The sequence below is a fragment of the Lissotriton vulgaris genome, chromosome 9, assembly GCF_964263255.1.
Source record: "Lissotriton vulgaris chromosome 9, aLisVul1.2, whole genome shotgun sequence".
In the NCBI taxonomy this organism is placed as follows: Eukaryota; Metazoa; Chordata; class Amphibia; order Caudata; family Salamandridae; genus Lissotriton; species Lissotriton vulgaris.
The window spans coordinates 98,755,097-98,778,141 of record NC_141697.1 but is presented as its reverse complement, the minus strand read 5'-3'; the positions used below and the strand labels follow the sequence as shown (position 1 = coordinate 98,778,141).

The window sequence follows — 23,045 nt, the reverse complement described above, 5'->3', positions numbered from 1 at the left end:
CGCAAGCGCGACGCAGCTCCAGCAATGCTCTGGGGGGCCCTATCTGTCCAATGCTGCGTCAAGCCTTATGCCTGCTTCAAGCAGGCGCAGGGTTTTGACACAGCATTGGCCTAAAAGTGCCTGCGTGAAATCTTGTAGATTTCACGCAGGCACTTTTGCGAGGCGCACCTGCCCTGGAACGCCCACCCTGCGCTGGAACGCCCACATGTGGCGCAGGGCTTTACAACGTGATGCATCTGCCTAGATGCGTCTCGTTGTAAATGGGTCACAGGGATGCGCCACGTTTACGCCGCCGTTGCGTGACGCAATGGCGGCTTAAGTCCGACATAAATCTGCCCCCATGTTTCTAAAACGTACTTACTTGAAAGGCAGGCTCACCTTCCTTCCCTACATAGCGCAAAATACCACAATGTTGCCATACACAGTAAACAGAATTTGTTAGTATTACATAATTTATGGTACTAAACTTAATTAGTTCGGTAAATCGGGTAACAAGAACTGGGTAAGAAAAAACGTGTTATTTACAGTGGTTAAAAGCGGCAGATCTTCAATATTTACTGTTATATAAAATGTTTTATTTTTTCCATTCTTTTCACATGCTATATTAAATGAAATAATTATGCCCTGTGCTCTTCCTGCCTGGCTCAAAATTGCAGCAGGTCGGGCCCCAATCGTCCCTGAGGGCCGATCTATTGCATTTCAGCAGTTGCCCGCAGAGACGGGGGAGGACTCTCATAACATACATCAGAATAAAAACTGCAGCTCACTGTATCAGTATTTTTCCTATAAACTAAAAAAAAGACTACGTCTTATTGCCCAGGAACAAAAAAAAAAAAAAAAGGATGTAATTTACCTGTGTACTTAAACTAATTTGTGTACCCCTAAAAAGAGGGAAAAAAGACTGCGTCTCACTGTGTTGCCCAGGCTGGTTTACAGAGGCTATTCACAGGCGCGATCCCACTACTGATCAGCACGGGGGTTTTGACCTGCTCCGTTTCCGACCTGGGCCGATTCACCCCTCATTAGGCGACCTGGTTATTCTGTGCTTCCACAGAATCACCATATCGATGCCGAACTTAGTGTGGACACCCGATCGACATAGCACACAGCAGCCCAGAACTCCTGGACTCAAGCGATCCGGCAGCCTCAGCCTCCCAAGTAGCTGGGATTACAGGCGCGCGCCACTGCACCCGGCGGAGGGAGAGCGCTGAATTGCAGTACTAGACATTTGCAAGCACCTGACGTCACTGTCATTTCACGCTTCCTGATTGGATATCTCCTAACTACCCTTAGCAATTGAGAAGCCAAAGCCCACATGTACAGTTGCGGCCATGTTTAAGAAGGGTTGCGAGCGCCGGAATCCCAACACCGCCCAGTCTCCCACCGGGCGATGATTTGTTTACCTGCAGCTGTCGCCTTTGCTGACCCAAAATGAAGTTCTTTTCCAGAACACAGAACAGCCCAGACTAACCAGTGACATCCATGAACTCATAAATGAAATGCACAACTAGTTCACCACTGAGTCTCTCACAGTTTATAACTAATTTACAGCCAGCATTCGGCTCCGCAGACATTCCACGGACCAAGCATCCTTTCGCAGCTGTTTAAGCATTCCGCACATACCAACGGAGCAGCAGGGACCCAGAGGGGGGGCACCCTCGGGCGAGAGATCCGATCTACAATCAGGCAGGGTCTGACATGACATGGCCTGGGCTGTAACAACCACTCCCACAGAAGGGGGGCCCTAAAACTATACATAGGCAGGAGGAACAGGGGAAACTGAGAAATAGAATCAAGACACAAAAAATGATAATTTTGTATCCAATCCATTTGTGTTCTGTATTGTGGTAGTGCAGTTTTCATGTACGCGTGTACATACATCAGTGACGACTAGTACTTTAATTATTTCTGCTCGCTAACATTGAAATCCAGAGGTTTTTAGTCAATGGAGAGAAAAGGCGACTCCTGAAATACACTTTACAGCCACCAGTAGCAGAACAGACCTGATTTACCGCTTACATTACTTGAGAGGCATCGGAGGAGGCAAAATTAGACAATGCTATTAGGCTGAAAGTGCAGAAAAACTCAGACAGACTTCTCTGGAAAAAATAGGTATTTAATAATAAAAATTAGATAAAGTAGTGGGAAGATGGAAACTAAAAATCAATGTTCAACCCTTTTAAAAAGGGTAATGGAGGTGGCCATTCAAGGCTATGGAACCCAAATTAAGTATGCTCTAGAGAGGACCGGTAACAAGGTGAAAATTAACTTATGCAGGCCTGGTCCCTAATAGTCCTACTCTCCTTTAATTGTGCACATGGGCTGGCCACTAATGCTACCATGGAATTTAGGTTGTTTCTGTGAAGCCCAATCTGTTGGCGGCTTTCTCAACTCAGTGCCTAGATAGGGTTCCATGAAACCAAATACACAGAGTAGGAGATTGGTGTTGAAAAAGTTAAACTTACATTTTTGTGGGGTTTCTTTAAAGCAGAAGGGTGTTGTGCAGAATATTGGGTAAAGGCAAAAAATCTGGGACTTTGAAGAGTCTTTAACTCTGGACTTTGGCTACTATCCCTCATTGGCACAGTATCTACCAGCAATGTAGCACTCATCTTCTCCATTATCCAGCAGACACAGCGCCTTGAAACTGCCCTTCCTGCTCTTGGAAATCTCATCTGCTGGACTCTTCCAAGATCCTGCAACCTCGCATTTTTCACCTTTCTACTGAGCATCACAGCATCTTGGCCCAATGTCCTTCTTGTGGGGACTTCTAGCCACTAGCCACTAGCCACTAGGGGAGCTTGTGGAGATGTATTTAAATCAATAAAGATGCCAGTTACCGCATAGCACTATATAGCCAGTTCTAGTTACCCCACTGGTGAGGATTTGCAGTTCTAAAAGTGATCAGAGGTGTTTGTGTGCCCACCCTTCGTTCACTGCACTATGACAACTTCACCGATAAGATCCCAACTATGCCCAAGCCGGGGTTGTGTTTGTTCCCATTCAGATGAGACATGTTCAGTATTTCGGGCTGGACTGTTCTTTCCGGAGCAGGGCCAAGCAAACTTTGCTCTGTGGAGGCACATTAAACAAGACTACAGTGGAATGGAATGCGCCCCAGGACAAGTACAAGGCATCAAAAATAAATTAAGCTCTCCGGCCTACCACTTTTTCCACTTTTCTGAGAAGACACAAACATCTGAAGCTATACAATCTCCTGCAAAAACTACAGCTCCTTTTGGCACAAGGTTTGGGAATAAAGTAACAAAAATTACATAATTTCCCTGTGCTACAAAAAAAATCAAAGTGTTGGTTCTAACTAAAATGATTTAAGATGATGTTAAGAGTTTAGGAACAGAGACACTTAAAGAGGGTGAGACCAGGGAGTGACAGCGACCACAAGCCACTCCAGCGCTGCTCCTATAGTATTTAATGAGCTATGACCAGAGGTCGAAGTGGGAGGGATCGGAGGGGCACAACGTGCACATACTTTTTTCGATTATGAACAGTTCCCCTACTTTTTGTAAAACGTTAATTCCGATAGTTTAAATGCTTCAAGTGAAGTGTCAGATAAGGAGCCGCCTGTGCTGTGCAGGCAGACAGCTAAACAAGAAGCAAGCCAAGGTGTCTGTTTGCCTAAAAGAAATGTACATGTGCGCACAACTGGTTAATCTTCGAATGTAAATGGTGAAGGTAACCGGTATTGGCTTTAATTGATGGAATCACTTGAAGCTTCCTTGTGACACAGATTTATTCTTTTTGAGTGGTATTGCAAGGGAGTTACCAGCTGAGCTGTGAAGTGTGTGTTTTTAAGGAACAGTAATATAAAAATAAATTGCAAAACATACAGGCTGGGTATTACTAACATCTATATTTTGAAGAACCATTTGATCTTAAACCTTTTTGCGCATTTTATATCACTCTCTCTTATACTGTGTGTAAGACAATTTTAAAATAATGGCTTACAGATTCACAGTGCTTTCTGTCACAAGCTAGGGCCTCCTAGCACTAAACATACACAAGTCACTATTCTCCACTGGTCCACGACGCTGATACCCGACGTGACTCCAGGTGAGTTTCTTTTTTGGGGGGGAGACCCCCCCAAGCCCCCCCTTTTTTTTTTTACCTTTACCACATATACCTTTACTACAAACCTCGTAGTACAGGTATGCGTGGTAAAGGCTTTCCTGTTAACCACGCATGCGTTGTACTGCATGCGTGGTTAACGATTTCGTTGTAAAGGCTTCGTTGTAATGGCCGTTTCCCGTCCAACCAGGATCCAATTCTGTGGCTCTCTTGGTACACACACAGACCTCTGTAGTGCATTATTTAAAAGAGGCTTCATAATGTACTATAGTCAAGTGCATTTCCCCACTGATTAACTTAACTTGTATCTATTTTTCATTTAAGCTGCGTGCTATTTCATATGTAGTTAACTGAAGGACAAAAGACCAAAAACATTTTACAGAATATTTTTTTACCTACACCTTTGACCCTCCACACACACTCACTGACCCCGCCCCCACTGCATGCAATATCACAGACACCATACTTTTTTTTAATGCACTTCGACCGCTAGCTATGACCCTGATCCTGGGGCCTCTCCAGAGGTCAGAACAGTGGTGACCTGCTGCTCCAGCCCTACCAGCCTCTCAGAGGCAGCACGGCCCATCTCTGACCTTTTCTGAAATGTGACTAGTTCAGCCTCAATCCTACTGGCCTTCTAGCCAAACAAGCCATTAGGTAAGTCTCCACATTTTGGACACGTCCTTCTCCCTGCCCCAGCCCTCCCGGTATTTCAACTTGTTAGTACTTCACCCACTCTCCATGTAGTCTAGCCCACACCTGGTTCGACTCAGTCAAACAAAGGCACAGAAGGCAAGGCCGCAGCTGCGCTGGCAGAGCGGGGTGTGTGGGCGAAGCTTGCTGCCCGCTTCCTTGCTATGTGTGAGAGTCTATTGTGCTCTGTCCCTCGCTACCGGAGTAATTGCAGCATCCGGTTCACCTCGGTTGAAAGCGACCTTTCAGCGCCAGTCATTCGGTCCCTGACACATCCCTGCCTGACGGGCCAGCTGCAGGCACAGTGCCTGCTACCGGGAATAACTTGTGCTCGCAAACACTACTGCTTGTGCCAGAACATGCTCTCTCCATTGACGTGTGTATCTGTGTGTCTGTGTTGTGTGTATATATATATATATATATATATATATATATATATATATATATATATACACATACAGACAGATAGATAGATAAATAGACAGGCAGGCAGGGATAGAGGGATAGATAGATAGATAGATAGATAGATAGATAGATAGATAGATAGATAGATAGATAGATAGATAGATAGATAGATAGATAGATTGATTGATTGATTATATGGGGTAATCTGTGAGTTGAAGACTTCCTTCTGCGATTTGCCAAGAGTACCACATTTTTGGGAGAATTACAAACACCCCTAGGAGTAAGTCCACAAATCTGCACGTCTTTGATTTCCAGGAGAGGTCCTCTCCCTCTCACTGACTCTTAGATTGTCTCATCGACAAGGCTTAGCATTGCAGAAAAGCAGCGTGTGCCCTTCAAACAAATTCAATATAAACTAGAGCGCTCAGCTTGGTTGTGAAAAAAGCATGGCAAATATTTATGAATGTATATAAAGTAATGACATTGCAGGATTTTTAATGTATGGCTGTATCACGATTACCCCATATACTCCCGAAGGTGTTGGTTTTAGGAGTTACCAGGCCCATAAGAACTACAGATTTTGGTGTTCCAACAGGTGATCAGATACAGGGAGAGGCCCCACCCTACGGACTCAGTCAAGTCCTCTAAGGCCAGGGTAGTGTTGAGGGGCCCCCCTGGAGATCCGAGCCATCCCGCAGCGCGGGGGCTGGAGTGGCCTATGTTTCACCACTGCAGGTGATCTCAATTGCTAAAAGCACCCAAAACCTTTCAAAGAGATACCAGCGGGTATTGCTGTGCCATTCCTCAAAATCCCATAATGGGGAGTTTTTCTGCCCTCAGCCTCCCCTCAGAGTTACTGATGCCCCTGATATCTATAACTCCCACGGGGAGGGACAATATTGGGCCACATTCCATCCAGCTCAGAATCCTGCCCTTAGTGGGCACCGCAACCTTCCCAATCACCTCTCTCCTACCACAGTCCTCCACACTGGCACAATCAAACTGTGACTACAACTGTCCACAGTGCCTTGTTTTATGATTCAATATCTGCCATTTATGCTTATGGATCACACTCCCGGCGCACCCGAGCCATCCTTAATTTTAGGTGGGCTTGAGGGTTTCTGGCAGAAGGCACAGCGTTGGATCTAATGGGATCACTCTGGGGTGGTGAATGATGTGGGGGTCCAGCGAGGTGTCGCATTGGTCAGTACCAGAACCCATCCTTCTCAATGCCATTATAAGAGATATCGCCAGCGCACTGGTATCAATGGGCACCTCTTATTGGAGGACACCAACATCTGCAATGGTTCTGATACCCAGGAGAGAGTATAGAAACATCAGAATTTAGGAAACCCTGAAGAGGGAAATAGCAGAAATGATGATTCACTCGTATTGTATCATATTAATACAGCTCTTCACACCCAAGCTGAGCAAAATTATATTTTTGAGGAGTGAGAATTTATTTTGGAAGCCATTGGTCACCCGATGAGTCGCTGCCATCAAATGTACTTATCTAGCATCGTCTAATGTTCTTCGAAGACCAGAGTCATGAGAAATGTATAGGAAAACCAATGACTATCTAAAATATTTCTATTTTCATCAATTGTATGTACATTTATCCCCTGGATTTCTTGTAAAAATAGCAAGGCTCTAGCCCTCTTGGGTCACCTCTCAGCAACCAAACATTTCCACTCACTGTATATGAGAAGCAATCGCTGTCCTGGCAGTTTTGTGATACATGGTGCGAAATTTGACTCGCACAAAAAGTAAGGCCTAACTTAAGGTATTCTTTCAATTCAGAGTTATTTTTTGTCCACTCGGCGGTCACAGGGGCTGAAACAGACGGCAAACGCACCTTTTTTTTAGTGGCTGAACTGGGACGGAAGTGTGGTTTAGGTCAGCCTTATCTGGAGAGCTAGAAACGTCTCAAAATGACAGAGTACCCTGATTTTTTCGTAGCAAAGTCGAGCCTTTGGATTTTCCTTAGAAGCTAAGACAGACAGCCTTAAAGACTGATCAACGTAAAAACAGTTTAAAAAAAATTAAAGACGAAAAGTCCATAAACAATAAAAATTAAAAAGAATTTATCAAAAATCAAGTACCAAAAGAGGCACAGTCTTACAAAAAATGTAAGATGTGAAAGTATGAATTGTAACTGGAAGGGAGGCAAGAGACATCTATACGAGAGACTTTCGAATATACCTTGGTGGTACATTCAGTGGAGGAGCCATCCTCGTCGCCAATGTTGTAGGGGGTGGAAAAGCCTTCGCATAACGGAGTGCCAGAAATAAGATGTATTTATGCATCACCGATATTGGGCACCGGCAGCGAACAGTTGTCACTGCCGCAACATTCCCTTCCTCAACCGTCACCCTCGCGCCCAGCCATTCCAGAACCCATGACCCACCCACCGGGTCCTAGAACGCTCCGCACACAAGGGCACGCGCTGGACATAACACAAAGGGTGTGTGCACTCTTCAGCAGGGGTGCGGGCACTCTCCAGCAGGGGCGCGTGTACTCTCCAGCAGGGGCGCGTGCACTCTCCAGCAGGGGTGCGTGCACTATCCAGCAGGGGGCAGGGTGCGTGCACTCTCCACCAGGGGGGCGTGTACTCTCCAGCAGGGGTGCATGAACTCTTCAGCAGGAGTGCGTGCACTCTCCAGTAGGGGTGCGTGCACTCTCCAGCAGGGGTGCACTCTTCAGCAGGGGTGCGTGCACTCTTCAGCAGTGGTGCACTCTTCAGCAGGGGTGCGTGCACTCTTCAGCAGGGCAGTACTCTTCAGCAGGGGTGCGTGCTCTTTTCAGCAGGGCTGCACTCTTCAGCAGGGCTGCACTCTTCAGCAGAGGTGCACTCTTCAGCAGGGGTGCGGGCACTCTCCAGCAGGGGCGCGTGTACTCTCCAGCAGGGGCGCGTGCACTCTCCAGCAGGGGTGCGTGCACTATCCAGCAGGGGGCAGGGTGCGTGCACTCTCCACCAGGGGGGCGTGTACTCTCCAGCAGGGGTGCATGAACTCTTCAGCAGGAGTGCGTGCACTCTCCAGTAGGGGTGCGTGCACTCTCCAGCAGGGGTGCACTCTTCAGCAGGGGTGCGTGCACTCTTCAGCAGTGGTGCACTCTTCAGCAGGGGTGCGTGCACTCTTCAGCAGGGCAGTACTCTTCAGCAGGGGTGCGTGCTCTTTTCAGCAGGGCTGCACTCTTCAGCAGGGGTGCACTCTTCAGCAGGGGTGCGTGCTCTTTTCAGCAGGGCTGCACTCTTCAGCAGGGGTTCACTCTTCAGCAGGGGTACGTGCACTCTTCAGCAGGGGTGCGGGTTCTCTCTAGCAGGGGTGCGTGGACTCTCCAGCAGAGGTGTGTGCACTCTTCAGCAGGGGTACGTGCACTCTTCAGCAGGGGTGCGTGCACTCTCCAGCAGGGGTGCGTGCACTATCCAGCAGAGGGCAGGGCGCGTGTACTCTCCAGCAGGGACGCGTGTACTCTCCAGCAGGGGTGCATGAACTCTTCATCAGGAGTGCGTGCACTCTCCAGTAGGGGTGCGTGCACTCTCCAGCAGGGGTGCATTCTTCAGCAGGGGTGCGGGCACTCTTCATCAGGGCTGTACTCTTCAGCAGGGGTGCGTCCTCTCTTCAGCAGGGCTGCACTCTTCAGCAGGGGTGCACTCTTCAACAGGGGTTCACTCTTCAGCAGGGGAGCACTCTTCAGCAGGGGGTGCACTCTTTAGCATGGCTGCACTCTTCAGCAGGGCTGCATGCACACTTCAGCAGGGCTGCACTCTTCAGCAGAGGTGCACTCTTCAGCAGGGGGTGCACTCTTCAGCAGGGATGCGTGCACTCTACAGCAGGGGCACGTGCACTCTCCAGCAGGGGTGCGTGAACTCTTCAGCAGGGGTGCACTCTTCAGCAGGGGTGCGTGCACACTTCAGCAGGGCTGCACTCTTCAGCAGGGGTTCACTCTTCAGCAGGGGTGCGTGCTCTCTTCAGCAGGGGTGTACTCTTCAGCAGGGGTGCGTGCACACTTCAGCAGGGCTGCACTCTTCAGCAGGGCTGCACTCTTCGGCAGGGGTGCGTGCACTCTCCAGCAGGGCGCGTGCTCTCTTGAGCAGGGGTGCGTGAACTCTTCAGCAGGGGTGCACTGTTCAGCCTGGGTGCGTGCACTCTTCAGCAGGGCTGCACTCTTCAGCAGGGGTTCACTCTTCAGCAGGGGTGCGTGCACTCTTCAGCAGGGCTGCACTCTTCAGCACGGTTGCACTCTTCAGCAGGGGTGCGTGCTCTCTTCAGCAGGGCTGCACTCTTCAGCTGGGGTGCGTGCACACTTCAGCAGGGGTGCACTCTTCGGCAGGGATGCGTGCACTCTACAGCAGGGGTGCGTGCACTCTCCAGCAGGGGTGCGTGAACTCTTCAGCAGGGGTGCACTCTTCAGCCGGGGTGCGTGCTCTCTTCAGCAGGGCTGCACTCTTCAGCGGGGGTTCACTCTTCAGCAGGGGTTCACTCTTCAGCAGGGCTGCATGCACACTTCAGCAGGGGGTGCACTCTTCAGCAGGGGTGCACTCTTCAGCAGGGGTGCGTGCACTCTTCAGCAGGGCTGCATGCACACTTCAGCAGGGCTGCATGCACACTTCAGCAGGGCTGCACTCTTCAGCAGGGGGTGCACTCTTCAGCAGGGATGCGTGCACTCTACAGCAGGGGCACGTGCACTCTCCAGCCGGGGTGCGTGCTCTCTTCAGCAGGGCTGCACTCTTCAGCGGGGGTTCACTCTTCAGCAGGGGTTCACTCTTCAGCAGGGCTGCATGCACACTTCAGCAGGGGGTGCACTCTTCAGCAGGGGTGCACTCTTCAGCAGGGGTGCGTGCACTCTTCAGCAGGGCTGCATGCACACTTCAGCAGGGCTGCACTCTTCAGCAGAGGTGCACTCTTCAGCAGGGGGTGCACTCTTCAGCAGGGATGCGTGCACTCTACAGCAGGGGCACGTGCACTCTCCAGCCGGGGTGCGTGCACTCTTCAGCAAGGCTGCACTCTTCAGCAGGGGTGCGTGCACTCTTCAGCAGGGCTGCACTCTTCAGCAGGGGTGCTTGCTCTCTTCAGTTGTGGTTCTAGAGCACCAGATCAGAAGTCTGGGCGGAGACCAGGAGTTACACGAAAGAGCACATCAAAGAAAGGGTGGAACCACCTGCCCTGCACACACTGCGCACAATGTAGTGTCGCTGCTGCCCTGTCCACAGTGCCTAACTCACTCTCTACAACTACTATGAAAAAAAAATAATAGCGACCGACAGAGAGGCAAAAGAGACAGCTAGAGAGGGAAAGATAAGAGAAAGCAAGGGAGGAACGCCAGAGGAATACATTGCAGCTACACTCAAAGAATAGATAGGAAGAAAGAAAAATAAGAAGACCAATACGGATCAATATATAAATATTGATGGCGACTCACCCTCTTCACCAGAAACCCTTCCTTCAGTGTGACGTTTTCCTCCTCCATGCTGCTGCCGGTGTGGGGAGCTCTGCCTCCCAGTCCTTCACCCTCCGAGTGTGAGCTGCCGCTGCCTGCAGGCTGCAGGAGTTTTAAAGCCTGGGCCTGCCTGGCCCTGCTCCACCCCTCCCTCCCCAGCGATGTGACCTCACCCTCGCACGCCTCCCTCCCACCGGTGAGACAGTACACACACAGCAGCGCCCGTGGCCGGGCTGCAGCCGAGGCCAGACCCCGGGGGGACCTGGGAGAGCCCCGGCTGAGACTGCATTCCCCCCTGCCCTGTCACCGCATGCTCCAGCAGACCGGGGTGAGAGGGCCGTCTGGTGACTCAGAGCCCAAAGCAGACGGACCTGACGGGCCGAGATAGAGATCAGACGGGCCTAACTGCAGCACTCGGGTGTGGGTCTGTAATCTTACACTCCAACCCCACCGTCTTTTATAACAATGAGGGCTGATATTAGAAGCAAAGCTTTACATAGCTCCAGGGAAGCTTTGGGGCCTACCCAGGAGGGCGGAGGGGGTGGGGGGGCAACGACCACAGACAAGTGATAAAGTGTGACAAAGGCCGCTTTATTGGAAGTAGGGTTCGGCTGCTGGGTCACTGCCACTAAAATGGTGGTTAGTGACCCAAGATGGCTGTACATAAACACCCCCAGCCCAAAGATAGCCCATTAAGAGCCCAAACCCCCCAAGACAGCCCAACCAGCCCAACAGTCCCAGAATCCTCCATGGTCTCCTAATCCCCTCCCCCCCTTCCCTCCAGGCCCCAAAGCCACATTCTATCTTTTATTTATTTATGGGCTGGTTAAATTAGCTTGAAAGTGGCCCAAGGGAATTAGATCACTTACATGAGCAGCAGGTTTTTTTTGTGTTTTTTTGGGGGGAGATTAAGTGATTTTCACAGAATCACAAGATGTTAAACAGGCACTGGGACTCCAACTTAGTTCTTCAGTTCCAAATGGCCAACTGTGGCTCTTAAATTTGATCCCAACTGAGGACATAATCAAAAATGTGGGATTGTCTGTAGTAGTTGTATAGCGCTTCATACACTGTAGAGGGCTAAAGCTCTTTCAATGTACTCAGGTGAGAGATTACCCTATTTGTAGTGCCTGGTTGGCATGGTGTGGGTTTATAGTCTGCCCTCTGTGTTGCGCCTGTGCTCCAGGACTTATAGCTGCACTTCAACAGGAAACGGTACAGAAGGACAGATAGGCCGGGGTTACTGTTCTTTTGCAAGGATGCTAGGGCAACGCTAAAATGAGCGCCACCCTGGCACTACTTGCATCACTAACTGCAGATGGCAAGGTCAGGAAGCGGCTGTTTGAGCACTTGAATAGCGATGCTCGGTTCCCGGTCCAGCACAGTGCCAGGTCCAGTCTACACTGTACCCCCAGCTGTGGGGAGGTGTGCACGCCTGGACATTTGTTCCACATCTTATGTATTGACTGTGCTTGACTCTGCCTTCGTACTTCATGTGCTGACTCGGCCTCAGTGTTGCCGGATTTTGAGACCCATCCCAAGTCCAAATCTGTCAAAGTTCAAGCCCAAATTCAGCCCAACGCAAACTAGTATCAGCCCAAAGTTGCAACCCTCAAAATATGCACAAAAAGCCTCCAGGAAAAATTCTGATCATAATCCCAATTTCAGTTCAATATGCATATAATGGGCGGAGTTTCAATGGGCACCTATGCACATCTGCAATGATGTCCAAATTCATTTAATAATTACTAATTTTGAAGATTGTTGTCGTCTATGACCTTCAAACTGGCACTTCTGTCACCAAAAATCTAAATTTGGCACTAATGAATGAACTTTACAAGAGATGACTATAACCCATTGTAATTAAGCCCAAATCCAGAAATGTTGAGTTTATAAAAGTAATGTGACTCCTAAAACAGTATATTTAATGAATCTTGCAGAATTAACACACACCAAACAATGATACACCCTGGGGTTAAAGCAATTCCAACACAACTGGTTTGGCAAGCTGGAAGGGTCAACACAGTACAAGAGGCCCACCCTCCTAGTTCAAATGTAAGAAGGCCAGAAAGGAGATAATCACTTACTTTGATTAGTCCCCCCTATCCTCCACTCCGAAGTCCTTCACCCTGAAAACTTACTCTGGCACTAAATGTTATACAGCGCCTACTTAGTTTTTATTTATTTATTTATTTATTTTGGAGTTTTCTATAGCGCTGGACAGACCCGAAGGTATCGGAGCGCTTTACAGCATTTGTCAAAAAACAGTTAGGTAACATTAAACACATTATTCAACGGTGGGTATCAGTGAAGGACCTGTTGCATACGAGTGCAGTGTCATCGAGGAGGAGATAATATTGCAGGCAAGGGTAAGATGCTGTGGGAAGATAGTCTAATCATGGCGCCTAGATCCTCAGTAGGTGGTGGATCTGCCTTTGTATGACCATTGTCAGTTCAGTTCAGTTCAGTTCAGGATTCTTTATTCGAATTCCATGAATTCATAAAAGTACATACAAGCCAACAAAGTATACACAATACGTAATACAAACATACAGATTTAAATCAGGCAAGACAACCTTCCCAGTTATAAAATAGAGAGTAATCAAGGATTGTCCATCATTTTTCGAGCACGTACTGAAGTCTTCAGGAAAGTGCTAGTGCGACAAATTATTTCCTCATTTCCCAATGAAAGCAATAATTGATAAGATTTCCCCATAGTAATTGGTCTGTATTTTTTAAAAAGAGGAATTAAAAACCATTTTATATATTTTAAATAGTATTTACAAATAAAAAGAAAGTGCAAGACCGTTTGTGCGCTTACTCCATCACAGGGGCATTTTAGGATATCACTCATTGATGAATAACCTAAAGGAAAGTTCAACAAGAATCTTACAGACCCAGACCTCAATCTAAACAGTAAACTTCGTTCCCAGTTTGTTATGGGCAGCATGAGGTATAACGACAAAGTACTACTAGGTATTTTCCTGCCCATGTAAATAAGGACCGTAGATTTCTTGGATTCTTCCCTGATCCTATCCGTATCGTAAAGTGAATAAAGTGCTTTCTTCAAATTATTCTTATGTACGGATCTAGATGTACCCGGATCCAAAAAGATGTTCCCTTTGTTGATATTGCACAAGCTTTTATACACTCCCGATAACCACGTGATCTTCAGCCCTCTTTCACAGCTAAGACAGTCTTTTATGATGTCTTGGGTCAGGGTGGCTGTGTCGTTCCTCCAGACTGAATGCCAGAATAGCGCAGGACGAGCCCTAATAAAATCACTGATAAAAAACTAGCGTAATTCTCTATGGGAAATATATTGGGAGGTAGAGATCGGCGTGCCCAGCAGCTTTCTACAGAACCAGTTTTCCTCCTGCTGGATACGCCTGGTCTCCGCCAAACCCCATATTTCCGCCCCGTAAGTAGCAACGGGGACACACTGCAGTTTAAAAATCCTTAAAATAGCCTCAGTGGCACCTATTTTCCTTGGTCGGGGAAGGCTCAAAATTGAGTTAATGACCTTTGAGAATTTGCCAGTGGACTGGACAACATGCCCGGTCCACAAGCCATTCGCCGCAAAGAGCATCCCCAAGTATGGGAAATTCTGCGTAGAAGTAAGTCTATTACTCCCTACGTGGATAGAATTAAGTTGTCGTTTCCCAGGACCACAAGACATGATAAATGATTTTTTATAATTAACACGTAAATCTAACCTTTCCATGTAGTCCACAAAACTTTGGGTCAAGGAGCGCAAGGCATTTGGAGTGCGGGCCATTAGGACCGCATCGTCTGCGTAGAGGAGTACAGGCAGCGGTTTGCCATTAATTAAGGGGACGTCTAGAGTTGCATTCTTCAAGTGGCCGCTTAATCCATTAATATAAATAATAAAAAGGAGGGGTGCTAAAACACACCCCTGTCTAACTCCCCTTCCTATCTTGATGGCACCTGACAATTCCCCACCTTGGCCTATCCGTACCTGTGCCTTGAGGTCAGTATGCAGGAATGCTAAAAAATGGACTAAGGATTCGTCCAAACCATAATTTATTAAAATAGACCAGAGTTTGGACCTATTTACCAAATCAAATGCGGATGATAGATCCATGAATGCTAAATAAATGGGGGAAGAACGGGCAATATTATATTTATTAATAACCAGATTTAAATTTAAACACTGTTCAACTGGGCCAACCCTGTTTCTGAAGCCCAATTGACATGGCGATAAGATACCACTTTCTTCTGACCATGTCAAAATCCTATTGTAAATAATACGACACAAGATCTTAAGGGTGTTGTCCAACAGGGAGATCGGTCTATAATTGGCTGGTTCCGACCGGTTGCCCTTTTTATATATTGGGACAATTACACTTGTTGCCCATGAGTCAGGCATAGGGGCTTCTGGGAGACTATTAAAAACATTCAATAAAACTGGAGCCCAAAGATACGGTTTCCATTTTATAATGTCTATAGGCAACCCATCAGGTCCAGGGGCCTTGTTGCCAAGGCTCTGTGCGATAGCCTCCTCTACTTCTATCAATGTCACTTGTAAGTTTCCAGAGTAGCCCTGCACATACTGATCTGGGGTATGTGGTGGTGGGGCATACAATTTGGAAAAGTGATCCTCCCATGATTTGCTAGTAATATTGCAGCTTTAGGGTGTTAAATGCTGACCCATATTTCTTAGCTCTCTAACTGCAGACCAAAAAGGTTTTCCAGTCGATCTTCCAGCTATTACCACAAGAGCTCCCCAGCGTTCGCTCTTGGTTCTGCAGTTAATGCCATGGGCAAGCTTCTATTTGCCTTTGAACAGTTATGGTCAAACCATCTTGGGCCTTTTCGCCCTTGACAGACTGGTGCTGATAATAGAGATCTAATCTTCGAACAGCGTATGGTAAAATCTGCAATTATGCTAGTGGAGGATGCTCTATTCGACAGACATGAGGCGATTAAAAGAGAGTGTTTTTCAAATAAAGTCTTAGTTATTTCCCCACTATCTACCCCCCTCCATTTTAATCTTAATTTATCTGTAGTCGGGGCTAGATCCCTCGCCCCTAATGTGCTACTATACACGGAGCGTTGTGCTAGTCTTAGTACCACTATGAGCGGGTAATGATCCCCAAAATCAGTTTCAAGGACTTTTTTGGTCAGTAGGCAGTCTGCAAGTCTCGGAGTTATAAAAATAAAATCAATAGTGGAGGCACTATCCCTTCCTCTGAACGTCAGTACTAGCTGGTTAACGGAGGTTTGACCTAAGTCCATTACATTGTGCAAGATATGTTCCTTAAGTAAAGATTCTAGTTGCACTCCCCTCTGTTCTGCTTGGTCAGTGTGCCGTAATCCTGTGCCATCTAGGTCCAGAGATATTTTGGCATTAAAATCCCCGCCTAAAACAATCCCCATACATCATCCCTGACTTTCTCTAATTTGGAAATGAATTTAAAAAGCCTGATATAATTCTTATTAGGTAAAGAGTGAAAGTCATTGTTATAAAACTGTATTAAATAAAAAGATACTCGACCTTTAAACTCTATTGCTGGGAAGTTAAAGCTGTTTGTATGTACTTTTTTAATACTTCCACCTAGCATTACACTAATGCCAATGAATAGGCCTCCAACAGCTCTTCCAAATTTGGGCTTGGTTGCCACTAAGTTAAAACAATGGAAACCTTCTAGATATAGATCACGTGTTGCCCATGTTTCCTGTAACATGACTATAACCTGAGAGGATATTATATGCAGCCAGTCGGTGTTGCCTAGTCTTGATTCTAAGCCAGCAACATTCCAGCTCAAGATTCTCAGGTCTGGGTTGTTTTTACTTCTAACCTTATTATAGGGTATTTGTACTCTGGTGGATCTATCTATTTCTTGTAGTGTATCAAGGGCCCCCTGGTGAGGATAAAGATCCTGGGTCAGGGAAAGGTACAATGTGAAGATATCATCCCAGGCTATCTTAAACAAAAGACCTTACTAGCTATGTACTGAGATCAAAGAATGATAAGCATAAACTATAACACAAACAATGAGGAAATTGATATCAAAAGGATTTTTTAATTTAAAAAGAGAAAATAATTTCACATTTGTATCTTATATACATAATAAATTGGTATAAAACATATAAATTTACGTATAAAACATGTTTGATAAAAAGAGCATTCAAGAGATAATATTTTTGTCTTTCATATTAAAGCTGCGGCTGTAGTCTGCCAACGCGTTTCGACACGACGTGGTGTCTTCTTCAGGACAAAATATTTTGCAGCCCAATATTCTAGAAGGAACAAAACATTTTCAGTTTTTGTCTATTTCTCTGAACATGAAGTGTTATAGTGCATGATCACATTTTTTCTAAAAATTTTTTATAATATTTCACACAAAAAAGAGAGAGGGAATTGCTATTGAGATACCAATTATTATACAATTCTTTCTAAGCAATGCCTCTATTTCTAAAACATAGCACAGTCTTGGATTTATATAAAGGATATTCCACTGGAGGTACACAGAAAGAGGGGGATTTTTGAAAATGTGAGTCTTGAAAGACTTCAAAACATATTTATTTGATATAACATTAGAGCTAGATAGAGCGGCATCTTTCTTCTATACAGTTATTTTCCTATCTTTTGATACCATGTTTACTCTTAGTGACTCTTTAGATGCAAAAACATTGGTGATATTTTAGTCAAAAGACTCATTTTAAGTTACATAAACCCTTTGTAACCCATACGACAACCATACTCCAAACTGTAGGGTATTTATTTTCCCTAAATTCATTGCGGAAAAGAAAATTCAAGTGGATAGTTTATGGAAAAATAGAGCAAGAAATTCAGAGATGAAATAGAGTCTATTCATGTTCTAACGTTGGCCAGTGTAAGACGTGAAGTAAGGATAACTGAAAAACTTGTTTTAATCCTAAAACTATGTAATCATTTTTACTTCCTATTAATTCTAGCTTTCCTTCTTCACCTATTATTATTTTTCATGTCACAGTTTTATAGTTTTCCTAAATTTATATATTTAATATTTTGACTTTTTTACCTTGTGTGAACTTTATTGGTTGCAAGCACTCCCATGTTTATCTTCCAGATAAAAGCATAATCACCTTGTCAATACTAGAAATCACATTGATTTCCTGTATTTATAGATCAACTATTTCATATTATTGCATTTTCCCAGGGGCACTCCTGATTCAGGCCATTATTGAAAGTGTCAAGAGTGAATATCCAGAATATTTCCCGTTTTTTTCTTATTTTGTCACCACCCAGGCCTTTTTAAAATAAGAAAAAGCAATAAAAAAAAGACGTTCCATTTTTTAATCGCATAAAGTGAGATGGGAGCAGTGAAATCTTGAACGAAAGGTAACGCAATACTATATAAATAATAGATCGCGATTTCATAAATTATGAACTTAGGCTTCCAAATATAATACTTGAATAGAAGAAAGACCTGCAATTGTGATCTTGTTCTTTCAGATTTCACATACCACGAAAAATATATATTTAAAGGTGCCTCACTCTTTGCTACAACTACACGGAGATTTCGAAGTTTTTAACCAATAAAGTTCACACAAGGTAAAAAAGTCAAAATATTAAATATATAAATTTAGGAAAACTATAAAACTGTGACATGAAAAATAATAATAGGTGAAGAAGGAAAGCTAGAATTAATAGGAAGTAAAAATGATTACATAGTTTTAGGATTAAAACAAGTTTTTCAGTTATCCTTACTTCACGTCTTATACTGGCCAACGTTAGAACATGAATAGACTCTCTTTCATCTCTGAATTTCTTGCTCTATTTTTCCATAAACTATCCACTTGAATTTTCTTTTCCGCAATGAATTTAGGGAAAATAAATACCCTACAGTTTGGAGTATGGTTGTCGTATGGGTTACAAAGCGTTTATGTAACTTAAAATGAGTCTTTTGACTAAAATATCACCAATGTTTTTGCATCTAAAGAGTCACTAAGAGTAAACATGGTATCAAAAGATAGGAAAATAACTGTATAGAAGAAAGATGCCGCTCTATCTAGCTCTAATGTTATATCAAATAAATATGTTTTGAAGTCTTTCAAGACTCACATTTTCAAAAATCCCCCTCTTTCTGTGTACCTCCAGTGGAATATCCTTTATATAAATCCAAGACTGTGCTATGTTTTAGAAATAGAGGCATTGCTTAGAAAGAATTGTATAATAATTGGTATCTCAATAGCAATTCCCTCTCTCTTTTTTGTGTGAAATATTATAAAATTTTTTTAGAAAAAATGTGATCATGCACTATAACACTTCATGTTCAGAGAAATAGACAAAAACTGAAAATGTTTTGTTTCTTCTAGAATATTGGGCTGCAAAATATTTTGTCCTGAAGAAGACACCACGTCGTGTCGAAACGCGTTGGCAGACTACAGCCGCAGCTTTAATATGAAAGACAAAAATATTATCTCTTGAATGCTCTTTTTATCAAACATGTTTTATACGTAAATTTATATGTTTTATACCAATTTATTATGTATATAAGATACAAATGTGAAATTATTTTCTCTTTTTAAATTAAAAAATCCTTTTGATATCAATTTCCTCATTGTTTGTGTTATAGTTTATGCTTATCATTCTTTGATCTCAGTACATAGCTAGTAAGGTCTTTTGTTTAAGATAGCCTGGGATGATATCTTCACATTGGATCTATCTATTTCTACAGAAGGATTAGATTCCTGTAACCTTTGATGTAATGGCTGACTTTTTATGGTTCCTTTAAGAGGGAGAATGATGGAGAGTGACTCCAGGCTATCATCCTTATAGTATAGGGATTAGGATTATAGATAGGACCTCTATCTTTTACATAGTAGGGTATTTTCGTGCCCCTTTCTTTTGAGTAGGGCTTATGAATTTAAGCTAGGGGATAAATATATAAGTATTAATCATGATCTGTCCTTTTGCTAGCGTGTTAGGATATTTTCCATGGAGTTATGCGTATTGTGGGCCCCGTAGGCCTTAAACGGGACAGACTCCATCTTGCCCTCTGCCCGGTAGCTCGAGAGGCCTTCTAGGTCAAGTGTAATGTTTTAGTTTCAAGCTGTTGTTCGCTTGGAGAGAACCGGCTCAGGCTGGCCCTTATCGAAGGAATGTATTTTTCTCCACTCCGAAGACACAACTTCAGGCCGGCCGGCTGGGAACGTGTCCTTGGTACGGGGAGGTACAAGAATTTGGTGGGCGGCAGGTTACTGGCCGTAGCTTTCCATGAAGGAACAGGCTTTGATATTAGCGAAGGTGTTAGGGAGTCGAGGGTTAGTTCTGTAGGCGGCAGCTAGCCGTTAGCATCTCTGCCATTAATTATTTCATGGCGGACAGTCGCCATCTTTGAAGTCCGAGAAAGATTTAAGACCGAGACTCTCTGAGAAAGACTGAAGGAGAATTAGTGCGGAGTGCACTGAAACAGAGAGAGAGAGAGATACGGTAGCTAATAACCAGCAAGGTTCCAGTGGCTTGGAGGGAAGCAGACGAGATTGAGCCTAGCGGTGCAGACGTGTACTGGTGACGGCTGGCGTGTGACTGCGAGACGAGCCAAGACACAGAGACGAGAAGGGAACCTAGATGACTGCCGAGTCCCGACTTCACATTAATAAGGTGACCTCCGCCCTTTCCGTAATGAGCGCGCATTCTAATCTTTACCTTTTTCTTTGCAGAATCTGTGTTGCATAGTATTGTGTTATATGTTTATTGACAATAAATACCCTAGTTCTTAGTGAACTGACATGTGCCATGTATTCTTGTTCAATCCTGGTAAACGCAGTTTCTAGTTGATGATTGTTTATGTGAACGGATGTGTAATCCCGATCGGGTAAGTGGTGATCAAATAAATAGGAAGCGAGTGGACCTTTGATGCCAAGAATAAGAGGTACATCATACTATTCGGAAACCGTACTAAATTCTATTATTTTATCCCAAGTAGACAAATGAGAAATTGCTCCGACAGGTGCTCATAGGAAAGTGGTCGTCGTTGATATACGGCGTTAATGAGAGCGCTGGGGTGGATTACCAGCGTGGAGGTTCGCCGGATTGTGAACCGTGTGTAAATGAGAGCGTTGGGGGGGATTACCAACGTGGAGATCTGCCGGATTGTAGATCATTTGGAAAAGAGAGCATTGGGTTCTGCAGGCCCGTGTGTAGACACGCCGGATTGTGTGTCACATCTGCCCTGGGGTAGATCAGTCTGGGTCTAAGAGGCCGCGAGACTAACCGATGTGAATAAGATATGGTAGAAAACCTATGCATGTTTATTGCTATTTCCCCATCCTTAGGTACGACTTGTACATATATATATATATATATATATATATATATATATATATATATATATATATATCTATATCCATTGTGAATACGTTCTAAGGAGGGAGGTGAGTACGTTCTGGCTGGGTTAGAGGGGTCCCCAGGGGCCGAGCAGAAAATCCGGCCATTACATCTGGCGTCACGAACTGTTTACGAAGCATGTGTGCATTGTATTGTTTCGATCTTGTTGTTTTGCGCTCGGCTCGTACGTATATTATTTTGTGTATAATTGTGTATATAATTGTTGTGTGTCAATATGTTTGCGAAAAAATCGACATCAGTTTTCAAATTACCTATTCATTTCCCGGCTGGGAATCGACGCCTTACGAGGCCTTGGCCCGCGAGTGGGCCGATTCTACTGGTTTGAGTGAAAATTGGTCTTCTTGTTTGGAGCAGGCGGAGCCTGCTGATGTGGTTTCATGCTTGCAGAAAGCGCCAGTAGTGAAGGGTGATGAGCTTCCTATTTTGGGACGCAGAGGTTGGATTGTTCTTAATGCATACAGAATTCTTCATGAGAGGTTTGTTCAGCTGCGAAAGCAGTTTAAGGATATGGAAGGACAGTGTGTTGAGTTGCAAAATGCACATACTCTTTTGCGCTGTCAAAATAAATTGCTTGCCGACAAACTTGAAACATATCAGACCATAGCCGAAAGGGCTGCGGTTCGCATTGCACGATATAAGTACAAACATCGTCGTGGTCGTGTGTCTACGCGGAAAGTGCGTCTGGTCGTCGCGAAAGCCAGAATGGACTGGAACCCTGATGAGTGGGATGGTAATATCTGGGATTCAAATGCTTCAGACTCCTCGGCTGAGGAGGGTGATAAGCGCGAATCTTCTCGCTCCGGACGTGATTGTAAATCTGCTTCTTGTACTGATACTGTTGTTTCCGGCGACCGTGGTCGCTCTTCTCATTCGGATGACGTATCGTGCCCCAATTGTTCTGCTAAATCTAAGACGCGGGCTTCCCCGGAAGCTCTTCCTGAGGTTTCTGCTCATCCTGTGTTTCGTCGCAAATTACAACAAGCCCCTGGTAATCCGGCTGGTATTGCTTTGGATTGTATTGAGGATTTTACTCAGCAGGAGGTTAGTGACATTTTACTACGATTTCGTCAACGGCCTGGTGAGGCCCTGCTTACATGGATGGTGCGCCTTTATGAACTCGGCGCTGCCGGTATTATGCTTGATGCTGTTGATTGCTTACGGTTTTGCTCTTTGAGTTCTGATTCCACTATTCAAGATCATTTTCGGAACTATAATGGTGCTGGTCAAATTACTTTGCTCCAGCTTGCGTCTGACGGCTGTAATCATAAATATCCTACAGAATCTGATTGGCCTGTTAATGACAAGCCATGGTACACTTTGCGCGATGCGTCGCAACGTTTGAAGGAGGAAGTGATGAAAACTGCGATTTTTCTCAGTACTTCTGACAGATTACTGGATGGTCTTTTGACATCTTCTGTGCGTAATCGCATTATCCGTTCTTCGCCTGTTGCTTACAAACAGGTTATGATGACTTTGTTGATTAATCAAACTGGCAATCCTTTGTCTGCTGTGCTTGAGTCTGTTCGTCAGCTTGGTGAGTTGGGTGAGTGGTTTAAACCTGAGAGACAATCTCGACCTGAGGGTCGTACTGCTGGCGACTATAAGTTCTCTAGACGTGACATGTTTCTTGCTCTTATTGCTGATGGTGTCAAAAGGGAGGACATTGACGGTGAGCCTAATAATCGCTTATGGGAAATATTTCGTAAGCGTGGTTTGGATCGGAAGGAGGGTGCCCGTCGTGTGCGGAAGAATGAGTATGGTCGTGGTTCTGATGACAGTGGTGATGAGAAACGCCATGTGGATCCTGATCGCCGTGATGATCGGCGTTATGAACGTGATGTGTCCCCTCATCGTGATTACGAGAGAGGGAGAGAGGGGGAAAGAGAAAGGGGGAGAGATGATCGTGTTTCCAGCCGACATAGAGAGGAGAGGAATTATTCCCCTGATATGAGAAGGAGGGAGGATCGTAACAGACTTTCTGACTGTAATTCACAGTACTTTGAAAATGACAAGAATCCATTTCGTAATGGAGATGGATATGAACAAGACATTTTGATAC

The 23,045-nt window shown here is 45.1% G+C and overlaps 1 protein-coding gene and 1 non-coding gene across 2 annotated transcripts in view; both read right to left on the bottom strand.

Moving 5' to 3' along the window:
• Nucleotides 1-10,711, bottom strand: part of PLEK2 (pleckstrin 2) — a 53,179-nt gene extending 42,468 nt beyond the window's left edge. The window contains exon 1 of the mRNA XM_086937125.1: nucleotides 10,609-10,711. Within this exon, the coding sequence (XP_086793251.1) occupies nucleotides 10,609-10,656 (48 nt within the window). The 5' untranslated portion in view covers nucleotides 10,657-10,711. The remainder of the gene's footprint in view (nucleotides 1-10,608) is intronic.
• On the bottom strand, nucleotides 896-1,195 carry LOC147689665 (signal recognition particle RNA). The gene has a single exon (XR_015300221.1).
• Nucleotides 10,712-23,045: the final 12,334 nt, after the last annotated feature.